At 43.5% G+C, this 21377-nt stretch overlaps 1 protein-coding gene across 3 annotated transcripts in view; it reads right to left on the minus strand.

Annotated features, from left to right (window-relative positions):
• mmp17a (matrix metallopeptidase 17a) overlaps positions 1-13070 on the minus strand; it is an 85619-nt gene extending 72549 nt beyond the window's left edge. For 2 of the 3 annotated variants that reach the window (XM_042060228.1, XM_042060227.1), the window contains exon 1: positions 124-738. In XM_042060228.1, the coding sequence (XP_041916162.1) occupies positions 124-267 (144 nt within the window). In that variant the 5' untranslated portion in view covers positions 268-738. Of the gene's footprint in view, positions 1-123; positions 739-6027; positions 6172-13009 lie in introns of those variants that run through there. The other variant, XM_042060229.1, reaches the window with a different exon arrangement.
• Positions 13071-21377: the final 8307 nt, after the last annotated feature.

The following is a 21377-nucleotide window of genomic DNA, read 5'->3' on the forward strand; positions in this document are numbered from 1 at the left end:
AGTGTGTATGTGAGGCCGTTTCATGATTGGAATGGACGGTTCTTTCACATCTACCGCGGTCGCTGTGGCAGCAGCAGGTTAAAGGAGAGAAGTGATGTAGGGAAAAGGCTTAAAAGCACTTACCACCCCCATGTCCATCTGTTCGGCCGTTAGAGAAGGCGCCGCTCGAGTCTGGGATAAAAACCAAAGGATTGGAAACACAATCATCTCCGGGTAAATAATCCAAACGCGCTGTGAATTCCACTTCAAAATTTTCAAAGAACGCATGCCCTCCTCTGTCGGAACCTCCCTCGTTGACAGACCAGGTTTAGACGCCGCATTCACAGATAAGACAGGACCTACAGTAGAATCCAAGTCCTTCACATATGCACTTGTGATCAGATGTGCATAACGGTCAGCTCTCGGCAATAATAAACGGAGTTACCTTACTGTTGCGCGCAAACACGTGAAGCACATATCACACAGAGCCCTTTTCAGCCGGTTGTGGCAGAGAAGGAGAGGTTTTCCAACCACTAAACCCGTGTTCTAAACACAGTTCTCATTCTACAATCAGGTACGTTGAAATTCACAAAACAAACAAGTACAAGGTAGCACACATGTAAGTCCTCCGAGCGCATTCGGGGTGCAGATCGAAATGAAATGGCAACGGGATAAAAGGAAAAAAGGGTATAGGCTGTCTTCTTCCAAGACGGTTTTGTCAAACGAGGGTTCAGCAGCAAGTCTACTCCCTGCGCCGTGCCTCGCAGACCACGACTGACGTTAGACGAGAGACGGAGGACGAACTTAGACGCCTCGTGGGGTGGGAGGGGGTCTGGAGGGCCATTCGGTCCAGTTAGGGAACGGATTCTATTGATTTAATGACGCGCTTCTTCTGCATTTGCAATCGCTGCCTCACGAAAATAGAGATTGCGAACAGTTTGACAATAGAAGCTGCACCCTACTGAATCCTAGATCGAATAAATCGTCATCTTGACTTGTGTCTAACTAGATATCATGCTATCGCTGTAGTCCAAATTAATGCACTGGCTACTCCAGCTAATGAATGCCATGACTTTGTGTACGGATTAACACAAACAAATACATAGCCAAAGCAATAATGGATATACTAGAATGTAAGTATGGCAAAGAAGTCGCAGCCAAGTAAAATGTAGTTTCGTTTGTCTGTCACTCAATCTGCAAAAAACAAAGCAGAGGGAAAGGGCATCACAAATGGTAGCCTACATCATACATTTCTATTTCAAATCAAATTAGTATTTAATCTATCTCCAAAACGTAAAGGAATACCAATTTGGAAGTAGTCTATTTTTTGTGTTAGGCTACCTGTTGCTATGAGTAGCCTATTTAGACAAGATAGCCAAATTACTTAAAAGTCATCTTTACATTTTACAAATATATAATGGAATTGAGCGCTTGACAAAAGAAAAAGGGGGCGAGGTGAATTTAACAGGCCTATTGTCAGCGACAACAACCAATATACATACTGGGGACACTGATAACAAGATGCCATGTGACCACGTTCTCGCTTACCTGAAAAACTCTATAGGCTAAACCTAACTCTACGGGTTTCAAACCGTTCAAACATTCCTAGTCTAGAAGTATATGTAATTTGATTAAATTGTAGGCTACACGCATCTATCTACTCGGTGATGTGGGCGGACATGTAAAACACATAACCTTCACGCGAGAAGGAAGACGTAGCCTACAGATATGACAAGGCAAGGATGTAGGCTAGTCGCACTCAACTGACAGCCGGAGGGGAAGGGTACACCCCTAACTATAGACCAATGTAATAAAACACAGCGGTAGGAGACATGAGGGTGGAGGAGAGCGCGACTGGAGGAGCTAAAAGATGGATGGAGGACGACCGTAGCGCACGAAGGGTGGATGAGTGGAATGACAGCGGGGAGACTCCTAGGTGAGGAGTATTGGTGTCATGCGCGCGGCACCTTCTGCTAGAAAGCCCGGTAAGAATCGATGCGTTTGTATGATAACGCAAGGCACCTGTCGAAGGAAGGCAGGGATTTCATTCCAACAGATTATTTTAATGTTCTCCGTTTAAACTAATCATATGTCACACCATCTTTATCGACTAAACGCCACATTCGAAGATGAACGTATTATGAAATTACTCATTTATCACATAAATGGTACCTTCAGAGAACTGCAGTGCGCTTACTAGCGGAACCAGCATATTGACTTGAGCCCAGCAGAGAAGATTTGGCGTTTGGCACAACGGCGCAGCCACACAGTCAGGGACCTATTACATGAAACCATGTATGGGCAACCTATCTGACCATATGCCCAATTGTCAACAATATCCTGACAATACATTTTGTTCTGACCATACATTTTGTTCTGACCATATGCCCAATTGTCAACAATATCCAGACAATACATTCTGTTCTGATATAATGAATTTACATGAATGTACATAGATTCATTTTTTTAATAGTATGACTACTTAGTCTGGAGGTCTGGAGTAAAGACCACAAATAAAACCACAATATGTGAGTTTGCCTGGAATATACAATATTACTTTACAGTATTTAATTTAATACAGTATTTCTTTATTCCTCAAAGACCTGCTGTTTTTCACTATGGAAAAACATAAATGCATTTTTTAATAAAAACAAAACACATTCCCACATTCTTGAATTTATAATCCTTCCTATATATTTAATGACTTGGTTGCTAAACCTTTTCAAAATTTTAGTGTTAAGCTAACCAGTGCTATGTGATAGCATTTTTGCTGGTCTTTAAAGAGCAGAAAACCCAGAATGAATAAGTGAGCATTCCAGGGAGTGAACTGACACCCAATTAAATATACATATATTGCCAGGAGCAAAGTCCTTCAACTGAGAAGACTGCCTCTGCCTCTGAAATACAGAGCTGTTTTATTTCCCTTTTCTCGTTACTGTGGCATTTCAAAAGACATCAGAGAGCCGCCATAAAAGCGTTTCAAAAGCGAGATCATCACAACTACTCTAATCTGGAGTGCTTACAACTGAGCAACAACGTTGAACATCAGCCACAGCACTTTATTAGTCCAGCCGTCATTACGCTTTGTTGTTGCCAAAAAAAGGGGAGCTGGAAAAAAGTTGGAAATTAATTATTTGTGGAGGTTGTGATGTTCCAAGCTGTAGAGAGACAGCTGGGTGATCACGAGCAGCAACGGGAACCACTATTGTCCACACGGGTGGTCAGGAGTTTTTTTTTTCTTTCCAGCTGCTCTATTACCAAGATATTACACATATTGTAATCAAGGTCCTATTTCTTCTCGAAGCCTTCTTAAAGCTGCACCACAATCATTATAAGTTCACAATGTGGCACAAAAGGTGGGAATGGGGTGTAGCGTGGGATAGTTTGTATTCAAAGAGCCCAGCACCCACTACACTCCCCTCCCCTAACCTCCCCAAACACACATGACACACACTCATGGGAATGTGTACATACAGTACTGTGTTTCCTGAAGCTGCCGTTACAAGTCTGTGATAAAAGTGTCTGCTAAATACCAGTCAACTTTAACTTTTAACTTTGTATGTACTCACACGGCCTTGTTCCGTCAGGCTGATAGATGTGCCAATAGGGGAAGGCTTGATCTGACTTTTATTTCAGTAGAAAGCATGAAAGGGATCAAAAGAATTTAGTTTGACATTCTCTGAAGCTTTGACGAGCCAGACATGGAAAAGAGATGTCCTTTGTTCCTGACAGAAGCTTTAAAGAGGCGATCATGGATCATGTAACATTATAAGACCAGGATTAATAATTAAAGGCTCAGAGTCCATGATTCTAATCCAGTACACCTTTAGTCAAATGGTGTGCCTGGCTTCTCCAGTCCTCTATATGTCTGTTCAATGTATGTTCTAGAACAGGGATGTCAAAGTCAAATATATTAGAGGGCCAAAAAAACAAATTTGCTACAAGCCGAGGGCCGGACTGGTTCAATGTTTATTAAAACATATTAAAATGACTGCATGTAACCTATTGAACCAAGACGTGTACTGTATTTTATTTAATGATTAAATGAATAATGACTGTGACTGAAGTGCTGAAGCTTAGCTTTGCTACCAACGTGCACACGCATGCATTGAATAAACGCCCATACCACGACTTAATTCTATGCCTCTATGTTTGATGACACCAAACAAGTATTTCCTACTAATTGCAGAAATGTTTGTTTTCTTTTTCTGTCCGCGGCTCCTTGATCAATTGCGCAGCAAATTATCAGACGATGGCCCGGGAATAATTTCACTCTGCAGACCATTGTCCACATTACGGACCGCGACCCATAGTTTGACAAATGGTGACCTGCATGTTGCCATATTAAGGCCTTTTTACAGTGTGTTTTAGCCGGGTTTTCGCGTGGAAGGCTCTGTAGAAATCTGACACCCTATTCAACAAAGTTAAAATGAAATATAGCTGCAAGCAGCAATGAGGGGGCCAAGCAGATAGGCCGAAGTAACCATGGCAACGAAATGCTGTTAGCTCAATGCTGCAATCAGACGTATGGCCATAAGCTGTCAAAGCAAGTTTCACGTCTAGCACGTCAAAAGTTACAAGGCAAAATGCATTTTTGCTAATTGCAGTGACCCTAGAGGTTAAAGGTCAAAAAATGTCTTCGGCATTCACCTGATGGGGTCATGAGTCCATGTACCAAGTTTGGTTTTGATACATGCAACGATTGCTGAGATATGAGCTCACTTCCTGTTTGGTGGCTTCGCGTGGTCAAGTGACAAGGCATGGTCTGAAGATGGTCTGTGCCAATTTTGGTGAAGATCAGATGAAATTTGTGACCTCTGCGAAATTGTTGGTGTTTTTGATCAAATCAAATATGGCGGCCAAATAAATTATATTGATGTGACAAGTTGCCCTCAGTTGACCTAAGGACCTTTCACAGTATTACCAGACACCACTAGTACAATTTAATTCTAAGCACAGCAGCAGCTACAGGCCAAAAGGCATGTTTGTGAATTACAGCGCACCCTAGAGGTCAAAGGTCACCAAATTTCTTGAGGGTCCTCCTGATGGGGTCATGAGTTAATGTACCAAGTTTGGTTTTGATACATGCAAGGGTTGCTGAGATATGAGCTCACTTCCTGTTTGGCGGCTTTGCCGCAAATTTTGATTGGCTTTTACGGGCGAACAGTAATACTTCCGAAGACAAAAAGTGATAACTTTTTTAAGGCTTGGTCTGAAGATGATCTGTGTCAAACTTGGTGGGAATCAGAGAAAGTATGTGACCCCTGATACATTTTAAGTGTTTTTGATGAAATCCAAAATGGCGGAAAATCCATCATGGCGGAAAATGACGTCATAGGGTGCGTTGAACTAGGCTTGGTCCAAGGATTCCAACAATACCTGACTTTTGAAAATCGGACCAACAGGTCAAAAGTTACGTGCATGAACGCACGTCCAACTTTGGCCTGTTGGTGGCGCTAGAGGGTTGGAGTTGCCGACATGAAACTTGGTGACATGAATCATGGGACCGTCCCCAATCAGTGTGCCAAATTTCCCAACTTTTTACCATACAGTTCTATGGGCTGCCATAGACTCCCATTGCATATAATAATAATAATAGGAAAACGTAGAAACACAATGAGGTCCTCGCAGCTTCGCTGCTTGGCCCCCAAAAAGAGTGCCGTTCACAGACACCAGAATGAACGAGTTCACAGTAACGTTCATCAGGCAGTAGTAGGCTATAATACAGTAAGTTCAGTTCACGTTCGCTCATGAACTTTCGTTCGATGAACGTGTTCAGGCACAACACTGGGGAGGGGGGTAGCTGAAAGTTGACATCTGCCCTGACTGAATACTGATGAATAATGAAGCCGAGGCCAACTTGCGGCGCCGCAGTGAGTTCGTGGGCTACCGTTGCATGGTGGGAAATGGAGTATTGGTGCGTGCAAAACAGCAGCCGCCGTAAAAGAGCAGACCAATGTAAAACAAAAGTGTAAACCAGAAAAAAACCCAGCAAGTATGTATGAGTGATTTTTATGTTAAATGATGCAAAATATAGTTAATACATACATGTTACTCTTTAATGTCTGTCCAACTGTGCCGTAGGGGGAAAGTTGATAGGTAGCTCAACCTGAAATTCCCCCCATCCTGGTCGCCATCACACATCCAGCATCTGTGATGTGCCAGCCTTTGCGCATCAACAGGTCTGCTCCCCTGGGCACACGTTCAGAATAAATTCACTTTGATTTAGATGTACAACTCTAGAAAAATTCTCACTGCTGTTTAGTCTTTGAAGACTACATGTCACACAAATGTGAATGTGGAACGGCGTTTGTTTTATTTGTTTGCTTGTTTTCCCCCTCCGCTCCATCATACTGTGTTTTATTCCTGGACTAGTGCACATTCAATCCAGTACAGGGTAATAGGCATCCCCTTTGGACAGGTTAAGATTAGAGTCTTGCAAACACAAACAAACACAGACAGAGACTGGAATTGTCAGTCGGGCACTAATTGCCCTCAGTGGTACTTTACGGTTATGAGCGCATGTCCGTGCATGAGAGAACAGGGCAGGCAGCGAAAAGCAAAAAGGTCCAAGGACAGAGGCACATACATGGAAAGTCATATAAAGCACCGTGGCCTCTGCAGAGTTCACAAACAATACAAATTGACAAAGCTAGCCCCTGACCACCTGCAGAGTTAATAAGGAGTGTTAGACTCGGGTCATTCCATGTACCACTGCTGTTTAGTGAGTTCAAACATGTTACACGGACACTTGTAGAATTGCAAAGATGATATACATTAAATATTATCATCAGTACCCAAAACATTTCTTAATCAGAGAGGCAACTTTTTTGGCCTTATTTAAGATTATTTTTTGACAAAACATCAAAGAACAACTCAACCCAAGGTGCCTTAGCTTTCTCCAGACTTCTATTTTATGGACTCAAGGATGGTTTAAAAAACAAAAACAGGCCTACTGTTATCCACTCACAAACTGCAAAAGTGCCATCTGGAAACCTGGCCCGAAAAACAGCAAACACTCACACATGTACGAATGTGAGAATGTGTCACTCCTGGGATGCTGTCTAGAGCATCACACCAGAGGCTAGCACTGGGCACTTAGCACCCTCTCACCAACACCCTTTCACCAACCACCTCACTTCAAAAGGGTCACCCAGCTACTTTATCTGAACAGTGGTACAAGGGGATATTCCTCAAGGGCAGTCCTTTTCATCTAGCTGGTTGATATTAAAACAGATCTATTTAATGTGTCCCGACCAGCTGTTCCTGTTAATGTTGTCGTCCCTTACAGCTGTTGATTCTGGCAAAAGGTTGAGTTTTGCTAGCCTAGAAATCTAGACGTACCCCTGTAATGTAATGTAATTTGCAGCCAGGGTAGTCTAGGAACTCTCCGTTGGCTTGCGAGCTGGAAAAATCAAACTTTAATCAGGCCAATCACATCGTGTATAGAATCAGTGGACGAGCTTAACATAAAGGCGGCAGCTTTTCAACTAGCTAACTTGCTCTGCTGGTGGGAAATCACATGGGACTCGTGAGTTGTAGCGCTATACTATTGCGTGCAGAGGGAATTTGAAAGACAACCGTTTATCACGCCCCTAGGATTGAGCACTGCCAATGGTGAGTTCCCAGACCCTACATCTTGATGCGGGTCTGGCTCGTCAGGCTAGAGTTTTACTGCCAATCAAATCAAACCCCCATTTCTTCCATGCTAAAATGCTGACTTTTTTTCTGAATGCTGAATTTTAGATTTACGGATGACATGAGAGATATACTGTGTGAGAAGAGCAGATGACTTGCACGATTGTAATTCATACACTTATTGGACATTCCAATAATGTTATGCCTATATAGATCATAGACTGCCAAACTGTCAAAAAGTTAAAAAGTAACACAATTACAGATAAGGGGAGGTCTATTGTTAGAAGCTGTTTGAAGTTGACGCTTTGAAAGTCAACCAGTCAACTGTATTTTTATCTCTGCTCCCAGATGAAACTAAAGAAAAAACACAAGGTGTGGAGCGACCTCTTGATCATCATGCATCGTTAATGATAAAAGTAATTACCGTGACTAAGAGAGAAAAACTCCCTGACACCAGGCAGTGAGACTACCAATATGCTGATAGAGAAAGAAAGAGATAAAGAGAGAGAGACAGAGAGAGAGAAAGAAGCAAATGAATAGCGAGAAAGAAAAACAAAACACACCAATATTTGATCAGCCTTTTTCTCTGAGAACAGTGCTCCTCACCTTTAATTGGCTTCATTAAAAAAGCAAAACCTCAAAGGCGCCTTGGTGCAGATGAGATTGTGTACTTCAATCAGGGCAGAGGAAATGAAACGGGTTATACATGTCAGCGCGGCTTAGATTAGATCCGACATGTCTGTTAGTGCATCTCCAGGGCATGGGGAGGGTGGGCGACGACGGACCCAGACAGCCCCCTTGATTTATGGCTACGGCGTACACCTCTCCCCTTCCCCCCCAATGTCACCCTGTAGCCTGCTGTTGATAACAAGCACAGCAGGCAATACGATGGGAAAGCAATCCAGAGGGGCTTTAGAGCCCAAGGCATGGGCCGTGTACGTGGTGGTGTACCCTTGAAAGCATGGGTGACTGTTCCATCACCCATCCTTGTCAACAGTTTTTAACCTTTGGCTAAGGTGTTAAATGGTTGTGTCACCAATGTCAGAGAGGTTGTTGAGGATTGGGTTTTGACCTCAGATGTAAGAGCACATTCGAACATTGGCAAACGCAAACACACGCACGAACGCATGCACGCACGCACATACACACACGCACACACACACACACAAACACACACACACACACACACACACGCACACGCACAGTGGGGTGAGCCCAAAGGTTACCTGCTGTTGTTTAACCTTGTTCAGATGACATGTTTAATCTGAGATTTGTACCAGAGGTTCAGTGGAGCTCTGTGATCCATCATCTCTCTGAGTCAAGACTGTTAGCCCTGAAATGCTTTGCCATTTTGCAGGTGCTGTCAGGATTCTTCTCTCTTCTTGCTAAACTTTAAATGAACACATTTTTGAAATTCACATCAAGACAACATTTGACATACTTACTGGGTGTATATGTTTGCTTTCTTTAATATAACTGCATCTTCACTTAACCTGTTGAGGAGTACGGTCACAAATATGTGATTAGAATGTTTGCAATCCGAGAGTTCCGTATTATGATGCGACAATTACCCTCAGAGATTTTCCTCATAGACTGAACACTGAAACGATAGATCGTTTGCGTAGAATTCTAAAACGAACCAGGAAAATAATTTACTCCTCAACAAGAGGATAGACTTCTCCGCAGAGTCTGTCTGCCTCTCCACCCTCTCCATGTTTGTGTACTGTCTGTCCACTAGCCACTTTTTACCAATGTCTTGCTGCTTCACTGTTTGCATGCTACAGTATATTAGCACATATGCATAACCCCTCCCTCCATCCCACAGCCGGATTGTGGCCACATTTATACCTATTGTCAGGGCCGGTGAGGCCAGGTAAGGGACTGTGGAACCAAAAGCAGACTCAGAAGCTGATTAAAGGTTAATTAGGTTTTAATGTTGAAGAACACAAAAATAGGCAGCCAGGCAAAATCACTTGGTAGGCAGAGTCAACTTAGTAGGCGAAAAAAGCACTGGCAGCAGTACAGGCAGGGCTCAAGCAGATCTCCAGAGTGGCAAAAACAGGCAGAGTTCGGTACACAGGTAGGCAGACAAAACAAAGCAGCAGTACAGGCAGGGCTCAAGCAGATGTGTCAGAACAGGCAGAGGTCGGTAACAAAGAGCAAGCAAAGTCCAAGCAAAGGTTTCCAAAAAGGTTCAGGCAAAATCACAAAGTCCAAAAACAATCCTTAGTCAAAAAACTACCCTGGGTGTTCCCATGCTGCCTTGCACGTGATTTGATTCACGCTGCTAAGGCAGCCTGGAGACCATGGAGCAAATTTTCGCCTGAGATAGGGGACCAATCACAGAACAAGGGGGAAAGCAAGACGATGATGATCTATGCACAGACACATTTGATAGACATCCGTGGCACCCAATAAACGGATCTGGGTATTTTTTTCAAATACGAGAAAATTAACGTTTGGTTCCCAGACCATGTCTCATTGAGAAGTGGTGGCGCTAGCCTGAAAGATGTGACAATCTGGCAAAGAGTGTTCTTCTTATTCTTCTTCTTTTGATTTTTATGGCGGTTGGCAAACCAACTTAACGGTGCATTACCGCCACCGACTGGGCTGGAGTGTGAATCAGGAGATATTGGAACTTAACTAAATGAATAAGGAAATAAAATAAATAAAAAGGAAAATAAATAAATAAACAAATAAAAAGAAAAGAAAACAAATAGATTAAAATCCTTTTGGCTAAGTCTGTGTCTCTCAGAAACTTCATAACAAAATGATATATATTGCTAGATGATTTCCCTAGTAAACCTTGCATTGTAAAATTATTCTGTTTGACCATTCTGAGAGACTGAACAAGCTGATTTCTTTCTTGGCTGTACTTTGGGCAATGAAATAAAATATGTTCTACAGTTTCTAAATGACTGCAATGTTGACATTTCCCTGTTGGATGTTTCCCTATTATCTTCAGTGAAGAATTAAGTCCTGTGTGTCCTATTCTTAACCTTGTAATTATACTTTCCTCTCTTCTACTCCTACACTCTGTCCTTCCTATATCCACTTCTGGTTGTATATTATATAAATGTCTCCCTTTGTCCTGATCCACCCAATATTCCTGCCATGTTGATCTTGCATATGTTTTAATGAACATTTTAGCTTCAGATTTGCTAAATGGAACTTGTAATATTTTATTAAGTTTCAGTGTTTGTTTTGCAAGCTTATCAACCTCCTCATTCCCCTTCACTCCAACATGTGCAGGTACCCAAAGAAACCTTTAAATCCTTTGCATTTAACTTATACAAAACCATATAAATGTTATGAATTATATCATTTCTTATAGATTTCCCAGTTTTCATGCTTTCTAAAGCTGAATAACTATCAGATATAATCACTGAATTATTTAAATCATTCCCCTCTACCCATTCCAATGCCAACAAAATTGCATCTAGCTTGTGTATACTGACAAATTATCTGTTAGCCTTTCCTGGCATATTACCCCTTTCTTTGGAATATATACTGCTGACCCAGCATGTCCCGTCTTTGGATCCTTGGAACCATCTGTAAATATGAATATATAATCAGAAAAATGCACATTAAGATAATATTTAACAATATCCCTCACTGCTACTTCCTTTGATTTATTTTTAATTTCCTTGTGAATGCCTAAATCTACATCTGGTATAGGGAAAAACCATGGAGGAATAGGAGGGACTGAGACCGTTGAGCAGTACTGTAACTTATGTAACCCTATATTCTCAGCTTTCACGTCGCCAATCCACCCAAAACTTCTGTTGGCAAAGAGTGTTCCATATGGCATGGCTTAAAAGCCATGGCTGACGAGGAGAGTGGCAGCAGGTGTAGCAGAGCAAACACAGGTGATTGGACGGCTCCCTTGTCAGTCAACCAAAAGCCAAGGCAGAAGGAAAACCCGGACCGGCGCAGCAAAGGCATCTCAAGTCACAGGCTAGGAAACGAGGCTTCTGGACCGGGTTGTGACACCTACTGTATACTTAATACTTTATAATCAATACTTGTATAATGGCTGTAACCCTATACGTCAACCCATTCTTGCACTGATATAGTTTTTTTGTATTACCTTGTCTACTCTCTTATATATGTCCATATTTATTTTATGCTGGTCTCTAGACTTTATTCTTGCACTGTTGCACTGTTAGACTTACTCATTTGCACCATCACCATGACACTCACTCTCACAGAGCACCTTACCTTACTATGCACAGAGAATCACAGGCTCAGTCCCTGCCTCAGTCATTGCAAGCGCCTCAAGCTTAATTACCCCTAAGCACACTATGTGGATACTGTTTTAGACTTGATTTAGATTTAGTGTTATTTAGTATAATTTGTATTGAGTATATTCTTTATCTTCTACTGTCCTTATTGCTTAGTTGTATTTTTTATATTACATACTTTTATTACTTTTCTGCTGTTAGTGCATGTTGTTTGTGATGTCTGTATGCTACTGAGACCTTGAATTTCCCCTTGGGGATCAATAAAGTATCTATCTATCTATCTAAAACTTTGTCCTCATTTTTGCATTTTTCCCCCTCTTTACACTTGTTAGATCATTTTATTGTCGTCTTTCCTTTCAACAGGAAGAATTCTTTCAATTAGTTTTGGGTTTGTTTATGTGGAAGTAATCTCTTTGCTACCAAAGTATCACAGTTTCACAAGGCTGCAACTGAAATAGCTGAAATTGATCGCAGCTGTTTCTGTTATAGATTCTAACTTGGCGAGTGCCACCCAAAAACATGACCCCCTGTCTCGCGGCAATCTTATTCACTTTGTAATTCCAATGATGTTGATTAATTTACTAATTAATCAAATTAAGCTCTCAAGCTCATTTGTCGTTCATTTTAGATGAAGAGTGATGAAAGCAGTGGCAGAGTGCACAGTGAACTCCATCTTTTCCCTAAACGCAGCTTACCAGCGGCTATACTTAATCTATATATCAACCATTTTCCCCCATAGATTTCATTCCAGATTAATGCTCTTTGCTCTGAATATGGTATATTAGCCAGTCTCAGTGGTGCAACATGTACAACGATTACATCCTTGTTTGCAATCGATCACCAGTGGCACAACAATGATTAGCCTCTAGATGAAACAGCTTGGCTGGGGCTGGTGATGGCATTGCATAATGAAATCTGATAGGAGGCAGACACAGGAAAAAATTATAGCCAGAGAAGGTATCAACTCACCCCAGGCAAGGGCTCATTTGTTGTTATGGTTAACTCTTGCAGTGCTGGTTTGGGGAATGGCCTCTCAGGGGGTAGGTTGGGGGCAGAAAAGGAAGGGAGACAGATGTTCTCATCTTGTCTCATATCTCCCATGCAAATTGGGGTCTAATATATTCTCCAGTCCCAACCAACCCCCCTACCCCTCATCTTTTGCCTGCCCTTGTCTGTGCTGGTCAGACATTTCCAAGATTGGGTCCTCGTTGGCGAAGCGAGTGGGTTCCTGTGTCAGTGAAGAGCCAATCTCATCATGGGCTGGCACCTTGCACGCTCACACAGGGGAGTCCGTCTCCTGCAGAGAAACAATGGAATGAAAGCGAGAAAAACACGCTTGTGCACAGCACAGATTGTTTTCTTATTCTATTTGTGTTATTGAAATGTGCATGTGTGGGTGTGTGAGTGTGTAGATGGGTGCCTGGTTAACATTAGCTTTTTTGCTACATACATAAGTTGGTTTCGCTGTGGCTGACAGATAACAAACAGCTTCGCCACAGGGGATGTGAGAAGCTAATGCATCTTGGGAATTGATGCTGGGGTCCATTCCGCCTTGCCTCAGTTTGGGGCTACCCCACAATTTATTTCACCAGAGTCATTATTACAATAAGATTTCAGCAGACTGACTGAGGGGGGCTGTTGGCAAAACTTACCATCATTCGCTTTCCTTAGAACAACATAGAATAGGTGGGTATGTACTCTACCTAAACTAATTTTGCAGATTAGCTCAGACACACAAAGAAGTCATCGGCTTCCAACACAGCAGAGAAAGGAGTGACAACAAAGCAGACAATGTTTTGTTTAGTCATTTTCCAAATGTTCTGTGCAGTGTCTTTGAGTCATCCTACTCAGGCGCAGGTGCTACTTCCTCAAAATAGGAAGAGCTAAGAGACAATTTAGCCATAGTCATGTGAGCATCAAGGCACACCAAGCTGGAATTAGGCCACAGAGGCCAATTAAGCCATCTAATATTAGCCCTCAACGCCAAAAGCACATTTTGGGGTTAATAGCTTTGTAGTTATCCTGCTAATTACTAGCGCCTAGCTTCCTGGAAAGCACTGCAGAGCAGAGGCCTGAGGTAGAGTGCTTGGAACAGGACAGGTTCATCTGAGAATACACCTTGACCTCCTCACGGCCTCCAAGTCAAACAGGGTTTCCACTTCTCAGTCACCGACCTTATCCCGATTCGGTTTTCTTTTTCCTTGGCCACACAAAAGTCGAGCCCATACCTAGTGCGGACTGTAAAGCACTTTATGAGGTGGAAATGTCTCAGAGTGACATTTTTGTGGGCTGTAGTCACCTCTCCCCAGTCTGCAGCTTTCTGACATTTGACACACACACACACACACACACACACCAGAACAGAGCCATTGTGAGACAGGTTCGTTTTTTTACCTTACCGATAATGTGTTGTAACAATGGTAATCCGACTCAGTACGAGAGGAGGCAGGTTCTATTAAGTAAACCCACTTTCCCTACTCATGGGTTTGCAGTCCTCAGTTGAGTCAGGGTTTGTCTTTGACATCTCTTATTGTTTTGCAGGCAGCCCTCACCTAGTACTAGCACAGACTGCAGGTTGGCTGGGACTGCAGACTGCAAACTGATTCAATCATAATCCATGTCATTCTCTGACCATTTGCAGAGGCTTTGTGTTCGATTATTGCCCACTTTAGCTTGCTAATGCACAAAAATCGTGGCAATTAATGTCACCTAGTGATTGAACCTTCCCTCAAACAAATATATCAGGATAATTGGTGATGGTACTCTGAAATCAGCCGCTCGCTCACAAAAATAAGGAGTCGCTCGAGGAAAGTGAGGAAAAATGATGGACACTTTTATTCATGAACACAATGATAATCTTAAACACTTCTCCCAAGCATTAATTAAAATGCAGATCATTAAGGTAAAAGCTTTGGCAAGTCTGGAGCCTGTCCTGAATTTGAAAATGGCGCAATAAAGTGGAGGCAGCTGCAGGCTCACCACCATCTGTATGGGGAAAGATTTCCAGCTTCACTCCCCACAAAAGTGCCGATGGCTCCAAAAGTTTGCCCGGGCGGCTTGCAACACGACGCAACACAACATGACATCTATCATCGTACCCGCGCGTTATCGTCTTCCCAGTGAACAGAAAGGCCCTCTGTTTTTTTGGCAGGTCCCGGCTTCGGGTCTGTGAGCTTTAAATAAACTTGGCACCCCGTATCTGCAAGTTTAAGCGGCCCGTGTGGGGCGCCTGAATTACACTGTGTGCTGGGGGAGGATGAGTGGGTCTGAACCCGGCCCCATCCATGCAGATGGTGAGCTGATCGGTTCAGCTCGCTCAGCCCTGAGTAAACAACGTCAGCCTCTGCTCCTGCTGCTTCCTAAACACTGGGAGATTATCCCGCCAGATGATCCAAGCGGGCGCAGTCATCATTTTCCTTTTGGGATCCACTTTCTCCTGCAGGCTGTAATTTTAGATTGGCACGGCTCATAGTAAAAAATGGGAAGTTTAACCATATATATTATTACGTTTGGTGTGCTTTTTAGAATAATACTGCAACACTGCCAGTACATTTGGAAATCCCTTGTTATTTTGAGTTGTTACGAAGCATCTCCCTTGGAAACAGGAGTTGAGTCCAAGTCATTGCTCTCGGGCCAGCCTCGTTTAATCTGAAGCAAACCGTCTGAGGCAATTTCTGAGGCGTTCACAGCAGCAACATATGGGTGTTCATCGAGGAACATCACCGCTGAGTGCAGCAAACAGATTTAATTAGAAGTTTAACCGAAATGCTTGTTGCACATTTGACACGATAACTTCCCTTGGGCCGCGCGACTCGCCAACGCTGACACGTCGAGGCGTAAATAACAGTGATCAGCCGGGGCCGTACACACAATAACATTTCATTAAGTGTAACCCCGTCCCTACTCTGGATGACTGCTCAGTCGAGGCCATTTACAGTCGTGCGGATAGAGCCTAATGTGTGGCTAATCCTAGCCGTATAATTTAAATATCACCGCATTTAGAATGTCCCAGTGTGTGAGTGCAGTGGCAAGTTAACATTAGAGAGGGAAGCCCTGGTGCAGCATGTGGAGGAAAACCCTGAGCCACTGTGATCATCACAGCCACTCCCCTGCAGAAAGGGGCCTCATCAGGACCCCATTGAGCCCTGAGGGTGAGACTGAGAGGCAGATGAGGGGGGGGGGGCGATCAAAGATCTACAGCAGCAGGGAGAAATCTCTTGGATGCACTCAAGGGTAACTCCTATTGGGTCTTGTGTTTCAGTTATTAAAATATCCCCCCGGTGGCACCCTGATTCTGGATGCAAGCGAGCATCCAACAAATGCTACATTAGACATAGGAAAACAATCTCGCCTGGCCTAATTAATTTAATTCGTCTCTGGGATAATCACTGGTTATATTGTGTTTGGGCTTGGAGAGTTTGAGGTTTGGCATTTGTATTGCTTTTTTTTGTGGGGTCAGAAACAGGCTGAGAGTACTGGAGGCAGTACTGCTGTGTGTTTGCACAAGGAGGTGACCACAAGCCCACCCCTGCAAGCCACACATGCTGACCAATATGATTAAACAGGATATGAGGGAGCGATCCAAGCCCTTATCGTCAGTGCTGCGGTTTTGGAGAAGTGCGATAACCTCGAAACCGAGAGGCCGGGGCTGGCATTCGACTTTTCACTGAGCTACACCTCCCTCATCCAACGCAACGTTGCCTTTTTCCCCTTACTGCCATCCCCAATTCGTTTCTTGGGAGTGCTTCAAATTAGTCATTTTCTCTATTTGTTTTTGACGGCTTTACAAAAAAAGCAGGCTGTTGTCGGCATCAGCATGCCCGCATTATCGTCAAGCACTGCTCAGACGTCTCACGGAAAGACAGTACATCCTGATTCGTCCTCAATCTATTCCTGTCCACTACAAATGGCCACCATCAGTCCGGCGCCTCCCCTGCAAAGTCCATTCCACTTAAGTCACAGGGAGCTAGTCATCACTGGCGCCCCATTGGGTAAGGACCAGAGCCTCATTTTGACATACCATTCCTTTTAATAAAGTCAGACCATTACATGCCCCTGCTCTCCCTCGAACTCCAATACCACCTCTCGCTCTCCACCACTGGCGCCCAGAGAAAGGGTATTCTCGGATACCTAAGGGCCAAGGGAAGGGGGGGCTGGAGACAGAGCGGGCGAGTCTGGGAGCCAAATGAATGTGGGATCCCATTCACCCACAATAGACTGCGTTTGATCGAGTCTTCAGGGAACCCGAGAGACTACATTGGTCTCTGGTAACCAGGGTGTACGAAAGAGCTTATGACACAGGAAGTGTGATAATCGCTATGCCATTTACACGACGACCCACTGTCGCATTGGAATGTTAATAGTCTTGGGTACAGTGACCCATAGATTCTTCACAAATACTTGCAGATCCAGCTGCAATTTTTGAAAACAGCACTGCAGTCATCACACAAAGCTGTTGAGCTTTTGAAAGAATTATGTTTAATAGCCTTGCTTTTAAACTGGTAATTACACATAAGAATGACCGTTGTGCAGGTACATATTTTCGTCCGATAAAATAAATGTTCATGCTGAGGTCAGAATCCTTTTGTGGGTAGTTTTGGAGATGAAAAGCACTTTTCACTCTTATTCGAAAATGTCTCATTTCATTGAAAATTTAAGGACAGCTGAGAGATAGGTACCCTTATTGAACATGGTGCCAAGGTTTAAGGCTATTGTAATGGTTTGAATCTCAAAGAACACAAATTGAAAAATGGCATAGTACCCGTAATATATGTTTGCTTGGATGAAAGCATTTGAATATGTAGCTTTAAGCATAACCAGTATCAAGCATGGCCAGACACATATACTACAGCCATGATTGGATAATCTGACATCAGAAAAATGGACCTCTATCTGTATTGGGTATGCATTCCCTATTAATCCAAGCACTGGCTCCCAGTGTTCAGTATGTGCATCGTGTGTATATATAATCAAATACCCCAGAAGATTAACAGCCGTGGTTGTCTGGAGTCTTTCTTTTTATTTTCAGAATAATTTAATGATACCAGCGCTCTCAGCCAGTAAGCAATCTTAAAATAAATTCCATTTAGTTGAACAGACAAAAAACAGAACCCATTACTTAATTTAGTCTGGAAAAAAGTAATTAGTTTAAGCTCCAAAACATCTTACAGAAGCTTCTAAACAGCTTACACATCTGTTTTCTCTCAACACATATTATTTAAGCGTGCATTTCTACAGTATCAAGAGGTAGCCATCCACGTCTTTGTGGAGTCATAAAACAATCAAACCATACTAGGAACACAGCAAATGTTTATTGAAAAACAGAAAGTGCAAATATGAGCATCACTTTTTAAAAAAGTAAACACAATACACAGTTGAGCAGGTAGCAGAGCCCAGAGCCCAGAAAACAAAACAAATGAGTGTCACCTCAATACATTGTCACAGTTCACATATCTACACACCAGCAGCAATGCTGAAGCTAGCAAAAACCCCACACTCCTAACCTCCAACTTGCCTCAATAAACCCAGCAAACACCTCAGACTTGCGCATAGAGATGTCTGAGAACAAAGGATTAAGGAGGAAAATTGAACTGAACATGGAAATTGTGGCCATGGCTTTGGATGCTGAAAACGTTTTCATCCGACAAAACAGCAGCTTTCTCCAAACTCCAGCCCCCTTATGCAACCTCCCTGCTGCTACCATTAGCATCCCTCGGCCATTTGTCTGAATTTTGTGGCATTTGTCCACTTGGGCCAATACCCCCCAAAGCACCCCCCCCCACACACACACACACACACACCCCACCCCCGACTCCTCCTGCCCGTAAGATAGTGCTGTGCTGTGATTTTGTAATGGGAATAATGACGATCAGTGGGGTAGGGTGGGCAGGGGAGTAGGACTGTGGCAGCAGATTTACTGCTGGAGTTCGGCAGGCCCACAGCCCTTTTTTTACTACCCAAGAGCCTCCCCACTCATAGCCTCTCAGTGAGGGATAAATAATAAACCTGCTCTAAATCAAAGCTGTTCTTTAAATCAGGCCGCCCTGACATTGGAGCCTCAGTCAAATGCACTGCTGTCCAGTGGCAGGACTGGTAGGTTGCATCAGAGGACACTCAGGGAAAGCATGAAGCTAATGCCCAACAGACACTGGGGTTATAATGTAACTTTCAAATGCATTAATCAAGTCAAGTCAACTTATTTTTTATAGCACATTCAATGCAACAGGGGTGACCCAAAGTGTTTTAAATAGATGAGTGGGTGAGATTATACCATGCATAGCACCACTTACATGTTAAATATAATTAGTGATTTTAGCAGAATCTAGCTACATTCCAAGCTACACTCAACTACCAAACAAATATGCTCCGTTCTCTCAGTGGTCACTCTTCCTGAGAGCATGTGTACTACTTGACTGGCAGGAAGATCCTTGTCACAACTGGTAGGAAGTTAAACAAACCTGTGGTAGTGCAGTGGCTAAGCATCTTGGCTAGCATGCTGAAGCCACAAAAGTCGATTCCCGGCTGCCACTGTTGTGACCTTGAGCAAGGCACTCAACCCTGAGTAGCTCCAGGGAGACTGGCCCCTGGCTGCAATTGGTGTCTGTAAGTCACTTTGGATAAAAGCATGAGCTAAATGCATAAATAGATAAAAAATATAATATCTGTGCCTTTCCCAGTCTCCAAGTCTGCAGAGTTCTGCATTAAAGTTGTTGACATCAATTCCACCTTTCGAGTAGAAACAGCGAGGGTGAAGAGAAAGGGCTGGGTCAAAGTAATGAAACCTGTCAACCTCCTTGAGCCTCAAAGAAACATGTCAGGGTCTAGTCTCTGTCTGTTTGTGTGAGAGGAGGCGAGAGTAAATGTATGTGTATGAGAGAGTGTTTGGTGAGTGCGTGTTGACAGCAGCACACTGTGGATGAGTATCAAAGCACCAGGGGAACCAACTGAGCTTGTATTAAGAGAATTTATGGTCACTCAACAACTCTGAAAGGGGCAGGTTGTGCAGTATTTCCAGACGTGTTACAGATTTGCTCTCTCTCTCTCTCTCCCTCTCTCTCTCTCTCTGTGTGTTTGTACCCTGCCTCTCCAGTGGATGAAACCTGACAAAGCTCAGACAGTGTGACACTTCCATTAAGTATTCCATTTAACACCCAAGAGGTACTGCTCTAGCCTGTCCGAAATACACATCTATTCATAGCGGGTGCAACAGACACACGCTCCACATGCCCACAGCGATATTTAAAGGCAGGCATGGCAGTTGCGCTGAAACGTGACCAAAACATCTTGTCAATATTCGAAGGGCAGCTGGATGTGGCTCTGCTGTGATAGCGACATGGGACATCAATTCTGCTCGTTTAAACTATTAGCAGCACATAAATCTCTGCATGGATTAATTCCGACGAGCAGGGGATCCATTTGAATTTGTGTCTTTCAGTCTAACTAGATTGGTCAGCTTTTTTTTTTTTTTTTTTAAACTTTAGCATGGCCCTCCTTGCCAGCGTTTTTTCCCCCTATCCAGCTCTTCATGAATTGCTTTTTCGCTGCCTTTTCATTGTGCGCACAGGCTTGTAACATTGGTTAAGCCAGAGTGGCTTTTTCCTCCTCCAAGCTAACTAACGGAACAGCAGGGACCATTAATGTCCAGTCTGGTCCCGGTCCGCTCACCCATCCCCCCCCCCCTCTTTCTTTCACTCCTTCACTCTCCCTCTATCATTCCATCTGAATATTTCCTCTGTGCCCCCCCCACACACACACACCCCTTTACTAAATCCATTTGGTTAATAGGCTTGGGCTCCGATGTGGCAGGGCTAGAACTCAGCATGTGTTTGTGAGTGACAGGGTGTGTCTGCATCGCCGAGCGTGTCCTGATGCTGGCTCCATAGTGGGGGCTAAGAATGGAGCGATCATGATTTATGCATCCCTATAGACAGACAGGGGAGAGGGGGGTAACCCTTTCAAAGCTTTCTATTAATTAGCCCATGGATTGGTGGCGGGAAATAGGCTGGGGGGAGGTGGGTGGGGAGGAGGAAGGAGGAGAGGGGGAAGGGGGGGGGGGCTTTTTTCTTGATTACTGCGCCTCAATCCATCCAAAGGAACAGGCTCAGGATTAAAACACGAGGAGGAAAGTAAATTATATGTCGTATAGCTTTCTCTCCATGCTCGTGTGCTCGGTGTCTCCTCTCATCCACTCCAACTCTCTTTGCTCTCCGTTTGCCCGCCTTGCTATCCATTTTTTTCTTTCCGTTTCTCTGCCTGTGATGAGCTCTCGTTCATATACATTATTCCAAACTAATGACTTTGCTCTCAGCTGCCAACACATGCTGTGTGCATAAAACATGATGTGGCATGTGGTTGTTGGTTCTCCTCCCAGGCCTGGCAAGTACTGTATATGCATTTGTGTATACAGTACGGTGAACAATCTATACTGTACCCATTCTTTATCTATCTCTGTGTATGTGCATGCATGTAGTAGTAGTAAATAGCCTATACTGGGCAATAATTGTTTGTGTGTGTGTG

Source organism: Alosa sapidissima, chromosome 13, assembly GCF_018492685.1.
Source record: "Alosa sapidissima isolate fAloSap1 chromosome 13, fAloSap1.pri, whole genome shotgun sequence".
NCBI lineage: Eukaryota > Metazoa > Chordata > Actinopteri > Clupeiformes > Clupeidae > Alosa > Alosa sapidissima.